The sequence below is a fragment of the Diorhabda sublineata genome, chromosome X, assembly GCF_026230105.1.
Source record: "Diorhabda sublineata isolate icDioSubl1.1 chromosome X, icDioSubl1.1, whole genome shotgun sequence".
Taxonomy (NCBI): domain Eukaryota; kingdom Metazoa; phylum Arthropoda; class Insecta; order Coleoptera; family Chrysomelidae; genus Diorhabda; species Diorhabda sublineata.
In genome coordinates this window covers 305,690-324,441 of record NC_079485.1, presented here as the reverse complement: position 1 = coordinate 324,441, position 18,752 = coordinate 305,690, and the positions used below count along the sequence as shown (strand labels likewise).

Below are 18,752 nucleotides of genomic sequence, written 5' to 3'. Positions count from 1 at the left end.
TTTCGAGACTATCAAAAAAATATTAATTATATACTTCCAAATCCAAATAATCAAACTGTTATTTCCACCTTTTATATATTGTCGTATAATAAAATGATAAATGGTAAAATTTTGTAGTTATGTTATTAAATAAACATTCCATATTTATTTTCATCCACAGACGCTCCCCTAATAGAGTTACAAAGCTTAAGAGAAATCGTATTAAGGGTATCGTACTTGAGATTATTAAGAACCTAAAATTTGATTAGATCAGTTGAGATTAGAGCTTACCTGAGCAATAACAAGTAAAGAGGAATAAAGAAAAGTAATGGATCTGACAATATACCGAAAATAATAAGGAAGTATAATGAAAAAGAGTAGTAAGAAGATTAGTATTATAAGGAAATGAGGTAGAAGTGGCAATATTTAGAAAAATAGAATTGATCACAACTAGGTTGAAGAGTATATTAGAATTTGTTCCAAAAATATCTTAATCACCAGTATCACTAAACCCCGTATAAATTTATCTAGATTTTAAATTGGGGCAAAAAGATATTTGATATTTAGTTGTTTGTACGTTAAATATAATATCTAAGTAATTTTCTTCTAGATTGTTTGACAAACACGGGGATTTAAATAAATTCTGATAAAAATGTTTAAAAGCTGTTTTATTAACCCATAAATATCCTTGATGATTTATTATTATTACTTGTTATTTCACTACAATAAATGGTTATCTTTTGGTAGTTTTTAAAAACGAATCTGGCATCGGTTTTAAAATAGAAAAGCAAAATTATCAACCCAAACCTACCGATTAATCAATCATTAAATACACTCCACCAAAAAAGTATCGCATCACCCCCAAACACGTCATTGCATACAAAATCTGTGTTTCATACGGCCGGTTTCATACTACATTCAAATGCTGCTCTAAATTTAAAGTTTCCATTAAATTAAGTCGCGTGTTTAATGATTGACATTTAATAAAAAAGTTTTAAAAAGTAAACGGTTTATAACACAATGTCGTGCTACTTCCAGCTCATGCGAAGACAAAAAATATATCGACATAGATAAAAACGTACAAACTGTATCTGATGCTCGGTTTTAGTTTCGTAACATAGCAGGGCCGGATTAAGCTAGGGGCTTGGGGGGCTATAGCCCCGGGCCCCAGGTCCAAGAGGGTCCCATCATTTGGAAATCATTATGTATTTTTTGATGTGTTGATACCACAAATCTGACGTATTGATATTTTCCGGGTTTTCGAATTCCTTAAGGGGGCCCCGTCATTATTTTAGCCCCGGGCCTTATAAATCTTAATCCGGCCCTGTAACATAGCCAGGTTCTGTTCACGACCAGATAAATTTCAATAACAGTGTGCTTTGAAAAGGGAGTGTGAAAAAAGACACTTTATTACGAGAACAAGGAACGTTGTAAAACGATTAAAAATTTAAAAAAAAATCATTGAATAGAATAATTTAAATAAATAATGGAATTTAATAATTAAATTCGCAAATACAAAACACAACAGCACACCGCCAAAGATCAAGCCAAAAGAAATGTTAGCGACAAAATAACACTCACTTCTCTGTTTCATTTTCTAACGACACATATCGGAAAAGGACGGAGTATTGTCGACTTCCTTTTTAAAGGTGTCTTCATTTGAAAAAACCTCTTCACAAAAACTAAGTTAAATAACCCTTTAATCTAAAGGAAGCTCTAGTTAAAATATCAGTAAGGGTGGGATTATGAAGCGTGGGGTCGTTTGAAGTGGAATGTTTTATTGTTACACAACAAGAAACTAACAAAAATACAAAAAACGAGGTTTTATACCAGTTTTTGTTCGGCACAGATAGAAAGTACACGGTTTGTGTTTTATTGGACATTTTTAAATTAATATTGACTATGGAAGAGCGTGTAAACAGAAATTCAAATTTAACAAGAGAGAATAATTGGTCTTATTGAAGACGGGCGCAATCATAAGTACGTTGCCAATATGATGGAAGTTTATCAGTCAACTGTGTCCCGGGAGTTGCAAGATGAGGCCGGAGCATATAATAAAGGCTAGTGCAGAGTCGGAAGTCGGAAACTACACCTGTAAACAACAGATTTTTGAGCAAAAACCTGTGGAAATGTTTCAAGAAATGCTGGAATTAGAGTCAGAATAACTGACACTGCTCCTCAACTAATCAGGGAATATTGTATAGCTAAATTAAGATTCGCTCGAAAGCATACGAACTGGAATGTTCAAGATTGGAGTAATGTACTTTTCACTGACGAGTCCAAATTTATGTTTATGTACTTTAGATCGTAAAATACCTGTTTGTAGAAGAGATGGTGAGAGGTATTTTAATTATGGAGGAGGTTCTATCATTTTGTGGTGTGGAATATGTTTAAGGACACACACAAAATCGGTACTGTTATATAAAGGATAATTAACATGTTGTCCTATTAATTGCCTATTATAGGCAATTACTTTGTGTTAATGCATAATAATGCATGTCCTCATGTCGCTAGAATACACTCGTACCTTCAAGAGGTAAATATTGTAGTTTTAGACTGGTCTGCTCGCAGCCCGGTCTAAAACTCTATTGAGCATGTGTCCTACACATTTCATACCAGTTGACATCTAACAACTGCAAGAGATCTTAATTATTGAGTGGGACAATTCGGACGAAAATTACTTGGAGGACGCGACGGATTTTTCGCAATGTGATTAGAGCTGGAGGAGGCAACACACTCACTGAATTTAATTTAATGTTCACTTTTTGTTCGTTATTAGTTTAAATACAGAAAACATTCATATAAATAATAATAGTTTTTCTATCTCATTGCAATGATCGGAAATTATGATGATGCGATTATTTTTTTGAAGGAGTGTATTTTGTAGAGGACATAAACACCTAATTTATAAAAAAGTGTTTGAGATAGAAAATATCCTGTGGAATGAGTAATTTTCTTTAAAGAAAAGACGGAGTTCGATATTTTTGGAAACGCCTCGTATTTATTTTTTCTTCTGAAGATACCAGCGAACGTTGACGCAGTTTCCATTAATGGCTACCTTACATATATAAACAATTCATTCGTCTCACTGTTATTTGGAGATTTATACGTAAGTTATATCAGTAGTGTTGTATATTTTCACAAGCATCTCAGTGCAAACAGTAATCTCTCTTGTGAAACTTACTAAATATTAATATTAAAATTTAAGCTTCTTTCAAAGTTAAATAAACAATTGAACTTTTATAAGCGTTCATTAAAATAATTATTTTGATTCGAGCTAAGATCACAAGCGGCAGAAAAGCAATAGAAAAATAGCAATGATTATGTCCACACAGAAACACAAACATTGTCACATTCTCAATTTAAAATAATCGAATACAATACCATCTCATTGTACATCTCTTCGGACATTTTCTGAAAATGTAAACGAAATGTCGCTACACCAGTACGAGATTTATATAAATAAAAAATTTAAAAAATCAAAAGTGGACCCAAAAAAATCTGTTACTACTAATTTAATAAAACTAACTAGAATAGAATTAAAATTGTTTCTGTTCTATTTAGTGACATAGCACGTAGTTATACTGACGAGGCTCATGAAGGCCGAAACATGTCTGCTTATGCGATTTTAGCTTTCAAAGTATACCCCCGTGACTATATAGAGCTTTTTCATGTTCGAAAATCAATAGCTATAAGAGTATAAATAGATATTTTGTTAAATTAATAGGATTTTCTTTCACTATCTATTTTATTATAAATTTTTATCGGCGGTTAATTATAAGATAGTTAGTGAAAATTAAAATATAAGTTAGTTTTGGTTGTAAGGTTTCTAGTTTTGCTATCATTCCGTATATATTTTATATCAAACAGAGTTTTTTGTGTACCTTTTAAAAAATAAATTAAAACGAAGCTTGTAAATCCGAAATAGTGTTAGTGGCAGTTTTTTCCTTTTCATCGAGTTTTTTTTTTTCGATGGAGTTATTTTCTCGATTCTAATTGAAAGCCCGAACGAGATTTTCATTTTTATAAACATTTCGTGGTAAAAATTAAACATTTTTTTCCATTTGTTAGATGATACAAAATTCCCTACTTAGTTCTGGAAAACAGTGGCGTAGCGTGTACTAATCAGAAGTGGCGACGAAGTCGCATCAGCATCAGTAATCAGTGATACTACAAAAGTAATTTTCTTTGGATTTTTGTTTCCTTGTAATCCTCTAGTAAGGATCTGTAATTAATTTTTGCAGTTGAATTTGCTTCGATTGAAAGTATTGCTAAATCGGACAATCGATGATGTTAAATATTGTTTCTTCTTCTAAGAAGTTTTTAAATAATTCTCTTAATTTCCTGTGGAATGCATGGAGGACATAATTTTAATAGCAATGAGTTTGGTAGAATTCACAGACAAACTTTGTTTGAATATAAAATAATATAAAAGCTGTTTTTCAATGTTGGTTTTGCTATTATAACCAATACCAACGCCAATACTTGATTTAAAGAGTTCAAAATGAGACTCAGACTTAGCTACGCCCCTGTTGAGGTAACCTTTGGTATTACATTATGGAAACTTTTCGATCATCATATTTTTTTTTATATATTTTGGTCTTGGAGCAATATCTGAACGTGAATCACAGTTCAAAGTCAAAAACCCTAAATTCTACACGTTTTTTCAACTCGAAAGACTTTTTTTGATATAATATAAATATATAATTATATCGATAATATAAATGATCGAATAATAAATCCAAAATAATTTTTTTCTCTATTGATAGGTATATTAGAGATGAAAAAGAAACAACTGCCGAAATAATTTTTTTTTACTATAACCTTCATAGATCGTGATTCAAATTAGACGTTTTTCAAGAAAAAAGGGGAAATGTTAGGGTTAACACATTTTATGCTGTACAAAAGTTTGAATATAACAAAATATGTACAATTTAACCATTCACCAAAAAGCACAAATCTTAAAAAAAACTCAAATGAAATCAAAATGCAACAAATTTGCATACTTCTATCGACGATGCTCGAAAATACGTTAAAAATTCAATTGTGATATTCTGAATGAATTATTTTTATTGAAAAAAAATCTTTCATATCCTTCATTCAGAATTATTATAAACATGTTACGGATACTGTAAATACGTCCATTAATCAATATTTGATCTTTATATTTAGTACACGACAAGGTTTACTTTCATAACCTCTCATCTTTTCATAAATTATATGAGCACGAAGACTTGGTTGTCTAATGTAAAACTATGAATAGGACAACCCGTATACATCACGAACGAATATGCCATTCGAATCTAGTGTCAATCAAATAAATCTATCTAATGGTAAATTTGACAATCCAGTTAATAGTGTTTATCTCCTCGACAACAGTAATTTTCATTTTTGTAAAAACTGTGCATATAGTCCAGGAGATAGCATTAAATTTTAGAAGTGGTTTTAGCAAAGCCGATTTTTTTACGTAGCTATTATAATAAATTAAGTGACAGAATGGTGACTAAAGATGAGTTGAACCAATTTGTAGAAAATGAGTAGAAGCCAAATTCATATACTTCAACGTGAAAATGCGATCCCTACACCCTTCGAATGCCAGGTACAACCCCCGGTGGGGTTACACTTTTCCATTTTAAAGCAGATCTTTTTCTAACCTTTCAAGGAAATCTGAGCAGACCCGTTGACGTCAGGAGCTTTTGGTCAGGAGTCAGATTTTTTGGCACCGACTTTTGTCATGTGTAATTCCTCTTGTAAAATTTTTCTAACCCGTGTCTTTACCGGCGTTTACATCCTCGGCAACCATCCGGATGCTCATTCGACGATCTGCACGCACAATTTGCTTGATTTTGGTCACTGTTTTCGGAGTTGAAACAGTCACAGGGCGACCTGGGCGCTGGTCATCTTCACTGTTCTCTCGGTCATTAGTAAAGCGCTTACACCACTCAAAAAGACGCGCACGAGATAGAGAATTGTGCCCATAGGCCTCTTGCAACAATTTATAGCACTCAGTCAGTAAGAGAGCCCGCTTTCGGTCAACTGAACCTGGATATTTCTCAGCGCTAACAGCTCGACCATTTGGAATGATTTCACATATACCCTTAGAAAAAAATTTTAATAACGTGTGATCAGTGGCGCTAGCACTGCCCGTTTTATCTATCGTCGTTTCCCTATCCACCAACTGGAAAGTATTGCATTAAGTTACTGCCACTGGTAATTTTTTGATATTCCATCTTTCTAAAACCACATCGCATTCACTGGAACTTGATCGGGATGTAATTTTAGCGAAGTTGGAATGACGAATTTCAAATAATGATCACCATTCAATCCCTGCACAAACATCAACTTCTTGAAGGTATTGCGCATGTTCTTATCTCAAATAAGAAAGCTGGAGACAACAAAAGTACATCTAGCAAAAGTTAAGGAATTTTACGATAGAGAACGTGCTTCTAAGAGATCAGCCAGGCTTCATTCAAATTCGCAATGTCTCTCATACTGAGATCTGATTCCGCTGTCCACAATACAAGAATACAAATGCTGTCTTGGTACTGTGGCGAAGAGTTTTTTGGACTTTCCTTGCAATAGCAGGTGGTCGACTGACTTTTAGAGTGGTACTTTTAAAAAGGAAGGTCACACTCCCAAAAAAGTTTAGGAAAAATAAGTAAATACATGTATCGAAACATCTTAATTGGAATTTAACTGTTAGCTAAAAAGATAATCGTAAATAGAGGTTTAAAAGTTAAAAACCTCATTTCAGAACGTTGTTGATTTTTGGACGTTCATCATTTTTCCCGTGTGGTCTTCATTATTGATTTGTTTGAAAATATTATTTTATTTTAATTAAGAACGAATATGAGAAAAAAGTCAATTAAATTATGGAGATATATTAGGAATTCTGCTCATATAGAAATATAATCAGTTCCGGACAAATTCAGAACACAAGGTGATATATATATATATATATATATATATATATATATATATATATATATATATATATATATATATATATATATATATATATATATATATATATATATATATTAATGCTATTTTTATATCATAAACTTGACTAAACAAAATTTTCAGCTTTGTCAAAACGATTCAAAAATATTCAACACTACCACCCGTACTAATAGTAATTGATGAAATTGACGTTTATTTGACACATGAAATATTTAACACAGGACAAAATTTTTACAGTATCGTACAGTTCGGATGCAAAAACATAAAATTTTTATAGTAACTAATTTATATTAAAACCGAAACAACTATAAAAATCTTCTAATTCTAAAAAAATGTGAAACAATTAAAGATTTATTACAAAAACTTACCTCCCTAATAGTGAGTGTGTGTGATACCATCTGAATATTATTTTGACTTTGACTGTTTGGTAAGTTCTCACTCGACCTCGACTTAAATAACTGTCTGGAACCGTTAACGACGTTCTTACTCCTTAAGATCATTTCAGTCTTCAAAAATACCCTCGATATATATGAGGAACTCAACCCTCTGATGCCGAACGCTACTTTTAATACCTTTTGCGGCGATACTGGGCATTCTTTACAAAATTTGGATAACGCGCTATCGATTCCGTTTTTCTGAATCTCCGCTAGCCATTCGGAAGATGACGGAGTTGAAGATTTTTGGAATAAGATGAGTATAGCCATCGCCGTTCGATAGAGCACCTAGAACAAGCGATGAACCAGATGCCAATAAATGAAGAATAATAAAAGCTTCGCCTCTTAAGTGAAAGTGTAATGAATATCAGTGTAGGTACCTTAATGCCTTCGTGAAAAAAGCAATCCATTACCCTCACTAGATGTTGGAAAGGTAGCCCTTGGAAAATCCACCAGATCCAATCCATGTAGATTTTTTCCGATCTATTTGCAGCGCAATGCCGTTGAATATGAACCGCCGCTGACTTCTGAAGCAAAATTTTTGTTGGTAATTCAACTTTAGCTGATTTACAGTATAATCATCACTAAAGTTCGAAGCATATAGGTTTTTATAATTAAGTGTGATAAATATATGAAATTCGAGTACTCATTCAAGACATTATTGGAAACAAAACTTCAAAGCAGCCGTGGAAGCAAGGAAAGAATGTGAAATTTAAGGGAAAGATACAGTTAACGAGCAAACGGCACGTCGTTAGTTAACCAAAAGCTGGTTTTCTTAACAACAAAACACATATTGTTAAGATCGAAAAGCCCAATACACTTCTTTAACCAAAGCTTCCCGAACTTAAGAAGTCGAAACCAGTCTAAAACTTCTAAAATGACTTCCGTTATATTATCCTCCGTCGTGAAATGTCGACAACGATAAATCTAATGAAAGACTTTTGCTTAGGATGATTTAAAAGTATCATAAAATGTAATGTATATTTCATCACCTGTTCCCATTTTGGAAAAAATACGATGTACACCATTTTTTAACATTTTTAACGTTTTTCGCGCGATTCATACTTTTGGAAGTCGTTAAGCGTAAGTAGCACTCAACAATTTTTCCAAATGAAGATGATTAATGATCTAAAATTGAATTTAATGTTGCGGATCCAACACCAAGTTTTATGTCAATCGCTTGATATTTACATCTTGGATCTTCTTCAGTTCTACGCCTCACTCCAAATGTCTCCAAAAGTAACTGAGTAACAGAAACTACTAGCACTCTCCTCATCACCAAGCGATATCCGCCCCCTTTTAAATACGCTATACCAGCAAAGCACAATTTATGTGAACGAATTTCGTCACCAAATGCGTTTCAACTGTATTCAAAACAGAAAATGAAACAAAGAGAATCCAAAATCATTTCATTAGCCTAGCGTACTTCGTATAAAAAGGAAAACTTAGATTGGTGAAAATGCAAAGACCCAAGGAATGCAGGATGAATGATGCTGAATGGTGGAGATGGATCCCAGATCATAATGGTCTGTTTTTTGCTACTAGATTTGAATTTGTTTCCAACCTATTTAGAATAATCTGTAGGATCAAGATATTTCTTGATTTGGTATTTGAGTTACCTTCAATAAACTTCTAGACATATATTCATTTATATCGAATCTTTTTCTAAAAATCCTGTTTGCAAGGAAATCATGATCTAAAGGGTCCCAGCTCTTCCGTTAGTCCGATAAATTAAAACTGATAGTTTCAACTAATACTCCGAATCAATTCAAATTACATGAACTAAATTTTTATTTCAAAGATTAGCGGCTGTCGAAACTGATAGAGAATGGGATCCTAAAGATGTTAATATGTATAGAGGATGTAATTAATTTAATTCTAATAAATTATTTTCAACGATAACGTGTTGTGTATCTCAAAGAATATGCACACGATCAGTTTGAATATTTTCCCAGACGGATAAATATTAGGAGCTGTCGACGAGGCCAGATCGGTTGGTGTATGTATATGTAGAAGCCAATCATCGAGCGGAAAAAAATTTTGTTGGAAATTTTCCAAATCGGAGAAAATGCCGACAAGTAGTTTCAGAAACAAATTATAATTTTACCTAGTGATTACTTTACATATACAAACTCTGATGGTTTTTAAGTACTTTTTTATTTTTATGTAAACTGTGTTAAGATTATATCGATATAAATCAAAATTTATTTTATAATATGTACTGAGGGAATTACAATAATATTATTTTATTAAATATTTCTTGGTAATATCGTATGGAACGGATGAATTGCATTAGGGGTGGAGTTCGCCCTCACGTATGATTGCGTGATGTTCTAGTTATTAATTAAATTAAATATTTTATGTGATATAAACATGAAAAAATTCCAATTTTTAAATAAAAGGAAGTATAACGGTTTATAATATACTTAAAAATCCAAGCTATTCTGTTATACGTCTTTTAGCCACCTAATATCGTTTTGTTTGGGTTTACGTTTAAGTCTAAATTCTTTGAAATTGAAGATAAATCATTATTATGATTTATGAAGAAGGGAAGAAAATAGAATACCACTTCAATTTAGCAGGGGGATGAACTAGAAAGAATGAAGTGACACACTGACATTCTACGGATCTCGGTGCCTACAAATTACATATCTATACATTAGCATGACCAGGGTTAGGAAACGATGTAGGCAACTGTGGTACTAATTCTTCTAGGAATAATTCCAATTATCGTACTCCGTTTCGTCAAAGGATATCGGTCATATAATTCGTTTCATAAAATCCATGTTAAAACATTCTGATCCGCTCTAACCTAACCTAACCGATGCAACCTAGAAACCATAATGTTCTCTACTAGAATATTGTTTTTGTTTCGTTTCAGAAATTCCTGGATGATGATGTAAAGGTGCGATTTATGTGCTTGAAAAATTCATGCTACTGACCACAGGCTAATTTTAACATAACTATCTGCCAGATTTTCTGGAATAATGATCTGGTCTTCTTCATTCAATACAAATATTCTAGAATACTCCCATAATCGCTGATGAGATTATAAACTTAAACTACAACTAAAATGTATTAACCATATTAATATCTGTCTACGAAAATGGTGCAGCATCTGAAAAAATCCTTTTGAAATCCTTTTACCAACATTTTAATGTTTATATACCTTGCAATGGTCGTTATTTTTTACATCAATCCTTCATATCGTCTCAGAACTAGATTCGGTGAATTCGGGTTTTTTCAATTCCAGATGATCTTTGGATCAATTTTCGTATTACTTTTTCTTTTCTAAAAAGTTGTTTTTTTCTTATATGAACCATTTTCAAGGATTCAAGAACCTCGTTAGGGGGTGTTTGTCAATGAGTTCTTGTTTTTCTCTTTTTTGTGGTTTCCTCTTTAATTGTCTTTCTACTTCACGATATGGATGGCTGGTTGAGATATTTTATATCTAGTCATTCTTACAATTTACATCTTCATTCAGTCAAATATACAATGTTGAACAATTTTTTTCAAAAAATTACTAGTTATTATTAATTTTTCTACATTTGTAGAGTTATTAATATAGCAAATTCTATAAAAGATTTTTTTTAGCCCACGAATTTTCCAGCTCTTTTTATTGTAAGAGTAAAAAGTCGCGATTGGAAATAGTAGCGGACAGGTCCGAAAATTTGGAAAAAAGTACTTATTTTCATTTTATCGCGCTTTTTCTAGTGGAAATTATCAAAATTATAAAATATTTGTGGATTGTTATAAAAACAGCTTCATCATCTATATAATGTCGTATAATATATCCACTCACGCATAGACACAAAGTCACCTCAGATAATTAGGAAGTCGTAGGAGGGATAAGAAGAAAGGATGTCGTTTGTCATGTAATTTGCCTGGAAGCTTTCAACCTTTATACGTGTTGTTTGTTAACTACAAAGTGGTCGGGTGCACTAGTTAATAATCCGAATTCCGTCATCAGATATTCGTGTAGGAACGTTTCAAAAATACGGAAAATTGTTTTTCAACAGTTCATTTAAGTGTAGTAAACATTTTCGTGATTACAAATTATCTATATGCCCACGAATTCTTATATTTCATTAAAAACACGATTCGGAAAAATTTCAAATTATTCGTATTAACAATCTATTTTCTAAACACCGAAGGTGGAAAGAAAAAAAAATCATCTATAACCATATTAACCAATATGATAATAATATTAAGCAAATGTTACAAGTGGAATAAGTAAATATTAATTAACAATACGTTAAAGTCCCTTTCTATTCAGCCAGGTTTTAGGAGATGTTTTCACATCAGTTTCTGGTAAGAAGAAAAAGTAACTAGGTGCCAAATCTGGGTTGTATAGATGACGATTTCAAACGCAAATATTCCTGCGTTACTTTAGCAGTATTAGCCGTTTCCAACGAATTCTCACAAAGAAAAACCTCTTTATTAGCATCGAATAATACATTTTTTGTTGTTAAGACCAATGCGGCGGCGCGAAGATAGCAAGTCTAGGCTGCACGTCCGTCTTTGAATTCTCTGCACCATTTGCGTACATGTTGCACACTACTAGCAACCGCAGCTCCATGGAAACCTTTGTTTCTTGGACATCCCTCGTAGTTACCGTAACTTAAATTTTTTCGTAATTGGTGAATCAGGATTTTTCTACTCCAAAGTGACTCCTTCGTTTTTAGCTAAAGGAATAAAATGGTGGAACCAATCTTCTTTCTCCGTGAAGATAATGGTACCGCTACAGAAATGTGAGACTGCACATGAATAGTGTGGCATTGTGCTCATGTTATCTGCTCAGTGTTTCTTTATCATGAATGCTAGATGACTATAAAAATCGAATCACGGTTCGTATTTCCACACATTGACCAATATTTTATGCTCCTTTCTATTTTAATCGTCCTAAATCGTCTATCCGCTCGCTGTTATCATTGTGGGAAGACAAAGTTTCTTTTAAATACTGCGATGTTGAAATTTTTTTCTGATATTTTCAGGTCGAATTAGTACAACCTGTATATATAACTTTTAAAATTAATTAGTTATGCGATTACTCTCGATTATTTACGGCGATTCGAACGCCATCGATAACCAGTTTCGCTGTTATACGGGTCAAGGTTGTCGGAAGGCAGCTCAGGCTTTTGTTTTCCTATTATTTGGAGAACCACCAATAAAATTCCTATATTTACGACAACGCTGTTTAAGTTCAAATTAATGGAGAAATTTGTTCATAAATGATACAGAGTGGCCAGATTGAGTGACGAATATGATTTTTATCTATATAAGTTCTGGCTTTTGTCTTTTCAGTGATATTACATCTTTATGAATACGAGGATGGTTCCAGAAGTACCTGGCCTGATCTAAAGATGGCGACAGTTGCTTGAAAAATCCCACTGTATTAGAAAGTACACAATCTATATAGTATATGTTTCAAGTTTGGAGTCCAATCAATATAAAATTTGAACTAGGTTCTATTCTGGGTGGAACTGTAAATATTGAAGAGTTGAAACGAGGCTGTACGACCTGCGAAGTCCAGCATCGCTGTGATCGACCAAACGAGGAGACGACTCCAGAAATGTTGAAGAAAATCCACAAAACGTTATTGGGTGATCGTCGAGTCAAAGTACGCGAGCTAGCAAACATAGTAGGCATTTCAAAAAGTGCGGTATATCGCTGAACTGAACATTTGGACCTGAGAAAACTGTGCTCAAAATGTGTGCCGTGTTTATTGTTATGAAAAGGGTCACGAATTTATCGAACATCTCTGGGAAAAGAAGATTACGTTGAAAAATGAATTCATTCGTTTCCAAAATTTTTGTGTTTTCTTTGTTGGTAAAATTTCGACCTATTGCGGTCTTTATCAAAGTATACTTTTATTTATTTTTTTATGTATAAAAAACATATAAAAATGTCTAAGAAGTGGAAACTTGAAATCCAATACTATTTGAATGTAATTTCGAAAAAACAAAAACAAAAATAAAAAAAATATACGTACAACGTGTTTTTTGCAAATTTGCATGACAGTCTTCCAAGTAACTTCATATAAAAGTTTGGTTTGGGTGATGAAGGTTTTTTCTTTTGACGCCACTAAACTTGCCATACAATGATACGCTTCTTCTTCTGCAACAATAAGAAAACCAAACTAATTATTAAATCAAACCATTTAATTAAAATTAACTACTTTGATATCAAAGGCCATCTAGTTGAAGATGCAAGTTTATTATAAACAAACTGTGTTAATTCTATAAGACTAACGACGTTTCTTATTCTTCTAATTGATTAATTTACATCATCCTCGGCTGTGTAATGATTCGAATGAATTAATTAATACTGTAAATAATCTCATGAGATTAACATCAGATTGAATTATGAGTCAGCGTTGACAATGGTATCATTTCATGTGTTGGCTTGTCATAGCTCATTAGAAAAAATACGATTTATTGCATCATATTTATATAAAACGTATTGCTGCATTTTATTTATTTAGTTAATAGTTAATATATTATTTTAATTGAGAGATATCTTTTTTATGATTTTTTTTTAATCTTCTTAACAGGTATACGTAAAATTATTATATAAGAATGCTGATATCGTTTGAAATTTTATCGGAAATAAGCGAAGTTTCGAGTCAAAACTTTTTTGATAATATAATCATCTACAAGATTCTGAACGCTTTTAGATTTTTGAGAAACTGTTTTCGAAAATACGCCGAACATTTCGAGAAAAGTTTCTAGATTTGTCCACAAATATTCACGAATTTTCGAACTGTTTGAATACTCCAAAAATACACCGAGTGTTTCCAAATTTTCGAATAATTTTGTTTGCAATGTTAACTTTGGTAAGTAAATAATCCTACAAAATAAATCGTATTCTATGGTTTTAACCTAACGCTCAGCAATCTCTTTAAGAGCTTGCTAATACCTTATGGCTTAGTTGCAAAAAAATTGTCGCACTGTACTTTGGAATATAACAAAATGTTGAGGATTTACGAGCCCCGTCCCATTTTAGTTGGCCCAATTGAAAAATATTACTAATTATTGCTTTTTCAGCTATTAAAAGCCGACAAATTGTTTCGCTTTGAGCACTCTATATTTTCTATTTTAGATACTTTTACAGGAATTAGTTACAAGTCTTAACATATTATGTTATAATTACAAACCAAAAAAAAAAACAAAAACCAAATGTAATCAAATCAAAAAAGCTTAAATATTAAATATACTTTTGAAAGTAACCATTGCGTAACATCCGTAATTCTTTGAGGCATGGTGTCTATTAAATTCTGGCAGTATTCGGGGGTAAAATCATCCCAAATTTCTTGTAGTCTTTCTTTTAATTCCACGACATTTCTAGCTGGACTTGCACGTAACTGCTTTTTCATTTCATTGTGCCAAAGTGTTTCTATTGGTGAAAAATCTGGACTACTTGAAACTCACTCTAAAAGTGGAATATTGTTGTCTGAGAATCATTTTTTGACTAATGGCATGCTGCTCCTTCTTGCTGCAAAATAAATGCTTTCCCAGCAGTTAAAGTTACTTCACTTGTTGGCAACAATGATTCTTCTAAAATATCCAGATACTTTTCAGTATTGACAATTCCGTTTATGAAATGCAGTTTTCCCACTCCTCTTGCAGATATCGAGCCCCACACCACCACAGATGCCGGAAATTTTACTTTCCGCTTCAAACAATCTGGATGAAAAGCTTCATTTTTTTGTCGAAAAACTATACTTCGATCGTCACACACGCAAACTTCAAAACGAGACTCATCATTCCAATGTATACAGCTCCACTGTTCAAAATTCCAATTGTTATGCTCTTTGGCCCATTTAAATCTATTTTTCTTTTGGATTTGAGTCAATAATGGCTTTTTCTTGGCCTAAGGTGTTACACAATTCACGTTGTATGTCCGAAATCCTAATTTTTGAGCCTCTCTGTGACATGTGGATCTTGAAACCCGCCTACCCACTGCATTACTCCAAAGTACACTTAGTTGACCATAGTTAGCACGTCTGTTTTGTTTAATTATTCTTTTTAACGCTAGTTTATCTTTGTCTGACAATTTCGATTTTCTTACGTCAGTGAATAACCAGCTAACTAGCCTAGAATGGCAACTTGTACGCAATAAAAATGGCACCAAATCGATAATATTGCAAATGCGAGATCTTGCATTAAACAATCAGCTGAACTTCATCTGCGCTTGCTTTGCAATCTGATATAAATCTTTTTGGTTGGTTTTAGAATCCTTAGATCATCTGATGTGGATTTGCTTCCACTTCTGCACTAATTGTCATGCCATTGTTGGTCTTCCTGATTGATAGGAAACTCAAGAAGTACACAATGCCGGATATGTTCTTCTGGTAACCGGCCATTTTACCCCAAATTGCAAAAAATTATAATATTTCATTAATTAGAAGGGAAAAAGCTAAAATAACTTTAAAATGTCTTCAACGCGACTTCGAAGTATACAATGAGCTAATGAATAACAATCAAATATCGACATGCGCATAGTTGTTTTATCTTTTACGTTTCACTCATATAGCGGTGGTTCTAAATACTATTTCAAATATATCTCAAGTCGTCTAATTAATTTTTGAGATACCTTTTGATACTATTAGTTATATCTAGGAAAAATCCTTGAGTGGTTACAGATGAATTTTTAGATTAAAATTACAGAGGCGTGCTGATTTCAGAGTATAAAAGTAAGTAGTACGACTGGTTATGGCTACTCCGTCTCTGTTTTTCTTATTCATTTATTCCAATATCTTCATTCCGATATAAAATTGAGTTGTGCAACAAGTTAAGAGAGAACGCTAATAATAAACTCTTGTTTATTTTAGACGATTCCGAGCGAGAGCCGCAACAAAAATTTGAAAAATTACCAAAATTATACTCTTTCTTTTTTCGTATTTATTTTGGGAAGAATCATAAACGAAAAACATTTTTTCGTGCCGAGTTCATGAACCGACCAACGAGCAAATGGTTTTTTCATAAAAACAATCACAATATTTTCAGCATCATGTAAATTTTTGGAATTTTTGACGCTCAAAGATTCGAATTTAACGAGAGCAACGAGAGGTAGTTTACATAAATTTTATTAATCAATTTCACATGCTAATATAATTATGAAAATAATGTAATAATACACGTGGGCACCATGACGGGACACATTTCAAATATCAGCAATTTCACTACATATATTGGCAGGACTGTTGAGAAACTGTCAGAATGTTCCAGGAAAACCAGGAACGTTTCCAAACGTTAGAAGAATTACCCAAATTTTTCTTAATATCCTTAATTTTGCTCATGCTTTGTTCAGAATATTTTCTGGACATACATTCCTCCAATAACGATTTATGAATATCTGAAATTGTAATTTGAATTCAAAACCAGCTAGGAAAATAAAATTAACTGGTCGAAGGTTTATTCTTGATATTTGTAAGTATAAAGTCAACTACCAAGTTTTTGAAATATTGATATTACGTAGAAAACCACATACGTTGAGGTTATTTCCTGGTGAAATCACAAAAAGGACGAATGGCACATGCACCAGATTGATGGCAGAGTAAAATGCACATTTTGCTAGACTGGAGAAAGATTCTGTTTTGGATGGTTTGAAACAAATGGAAACTCGCTGGACTAAGTGTGTAGAGTTGAAAGTAAATTTGTTTTTATTCGAGATTACGAAACTTTCAAGATTTCGTGTGTAAGTTAAATTCCAAATTTACCTTAAAGAGGTTATGTTTAATAATTGTCACATGATTTTCACGAGTTAGTTTCGTTCATATAGTAAATAAGAAACCCTCCTTCGATAATCATACCCAAACATTTTAGTAGTAATCTTATCTTAAATCTAATAACGAGCACGTACATACAGATAAGAATTTATTAATTTTATATCATAAATAACTGTGGTTCAGTGAATAGAACGCGTAACTTTTTGTTTTTCATTGGATGATCACAAACTCAAGGTTTTTGATGTAAATTGTACATAGGTTTAATTATTAAGTGTAACAGGCTTTTTCCTATAAATTGACTCCCTTGTAATTTTTTTTTCAAATAGAGATGATAATGTTATAAACAAATTGGAAACGAATAAATTCCCATTTTTAAGGAATAATCGTTATCAACAACATTTTGCCGGATCGATAAAAATCAAATCGTTTTTCAAGTAAAATATCTCGAGTTGGTATTTTAGACATCATCCAAATCAGTTGAAGCAAATCGGGAGAGTACGGTGGGAGATGCAGTACTTTACACCATAATTTATAAATTTTTTCCAAGGTTCGCCTTACATTGGCGTGTAGCAGAATAAAGCCTTTCGTTTAAAAATTGGTTTACTCTATCCAATTATTCACAATTAAGATCTGCGTTGACAGTTTGTTCAGGTTTCAGCACTTGAAAATGCACAAATTTCGCATATACTCCACTAAACACAGAAGCGCCTTTTTGGAATGTAAACTCAGAACCGCAGCACCTCATGGTCATTAATTTGGAAAGAGCCCCTGCTGCATACGCTTAGGTTTGGGACCCATTTTTTGCTTATTTTTTCAGTCATATATAGTATGGAGATAGTTTAATTGTGTTAATAGTGAAGATTTCACGCATGAATATCGTTTACGCTAAGGTTGTAAGAGAAACAGTATAAAACCAACCTAGTATCAGCACTAGTTGATTATCGGACTCTCTTGAACCTTCTAAAGATATCATTTATTGCAATTTAAAATCTTTAGGAAATATCTATAAAATTTGTCGAATACCACACAAATTAACCGAGATTCAAGTGAAACGTCGAGTAGAGTTGTGTAAACAGAACATTTTCCTGTCGAAATTTTATTGTTACTTGCGATGGACCTAAACAACCTAAACATGGAAAATGACAATTACTAGAACCCATTGCAAAGAGAAGAAGTAGAATTATAAAGGTTTATTGTGCTCCTAAATAATTCCAAATGATGACAATGCTAAACCATACACTGCAAAAGTTACGGGGAATAAGATTTGAGAACTTGGTGGTATCGAATTCCTACCTCATTCAGCATTTAGACCGAACCTTGCACCGGCAGTTTACTATTTATTCAGATCCATGACGAAAATCTTACAAGAAAAAAATTATATCCAAAGATGTTGAGAATGCAGTGCAACAATTTTTTGCTTCGACCAAGGTCATACTTCGAATATCAAGACTATAAAATTATTTTATTGGCACTATTAAATACTCCTCCCAATTCTTTTATACAGTATCTCAATAAAGGTTCTGCTGTCAATTAAAGCTAATTATTGCATTAAGGGTCCCAGTCATGTTCCAGACACCGTAGCTTAGATAATCATCGGGATATTAATGACAGCTAAGCTTACTGTGATGCATTTTGTTTTCCATACG

The 18,752-nt window shown here is 32.7% G+C and overlaps 1 protein-coding gene across 7 annotated transcripts in view; it reads right to left on the bottom strand.

Annotated features, from left to right (window-relative positions):
- LOC130451119 (GTPase-activating protein skywalker) overlaps positions 1-18,752 on the bottom strand; it is a 47,904-nt gene that overhangs the window by 18,606 nt on the left and 10,546 nt on the right. For 4 of the 7 annotated variants that reach the window (XM_056789932.1, XM_056789935.1, XM_056789936.1 and 1 more), the window contains 3 exons: positions 13,369-13,493; positions 7,757-7,903; positions 7,311-7,664 (listed from right to left, as the gene is read on the bottom strand). In XM_056789932.1, coding sequence (XP_056645910.1) covers positions 7,311-7,664; positions 7,757-7,903; positions 13,369-13,493 — 626 coding nt within the window. Of the gene's footprint in view, positions 1-3,363; positions 3,394-7,310; positions 7,665-7,756; positions 7,904-13,368; positions 13,494-18,752 lie in introns of all 7 variants that reach the window. The other 3 variants (XM_056789933.1, XM_056789934.1, XM_056789937.1) reach the window with 1 other exon arrangement.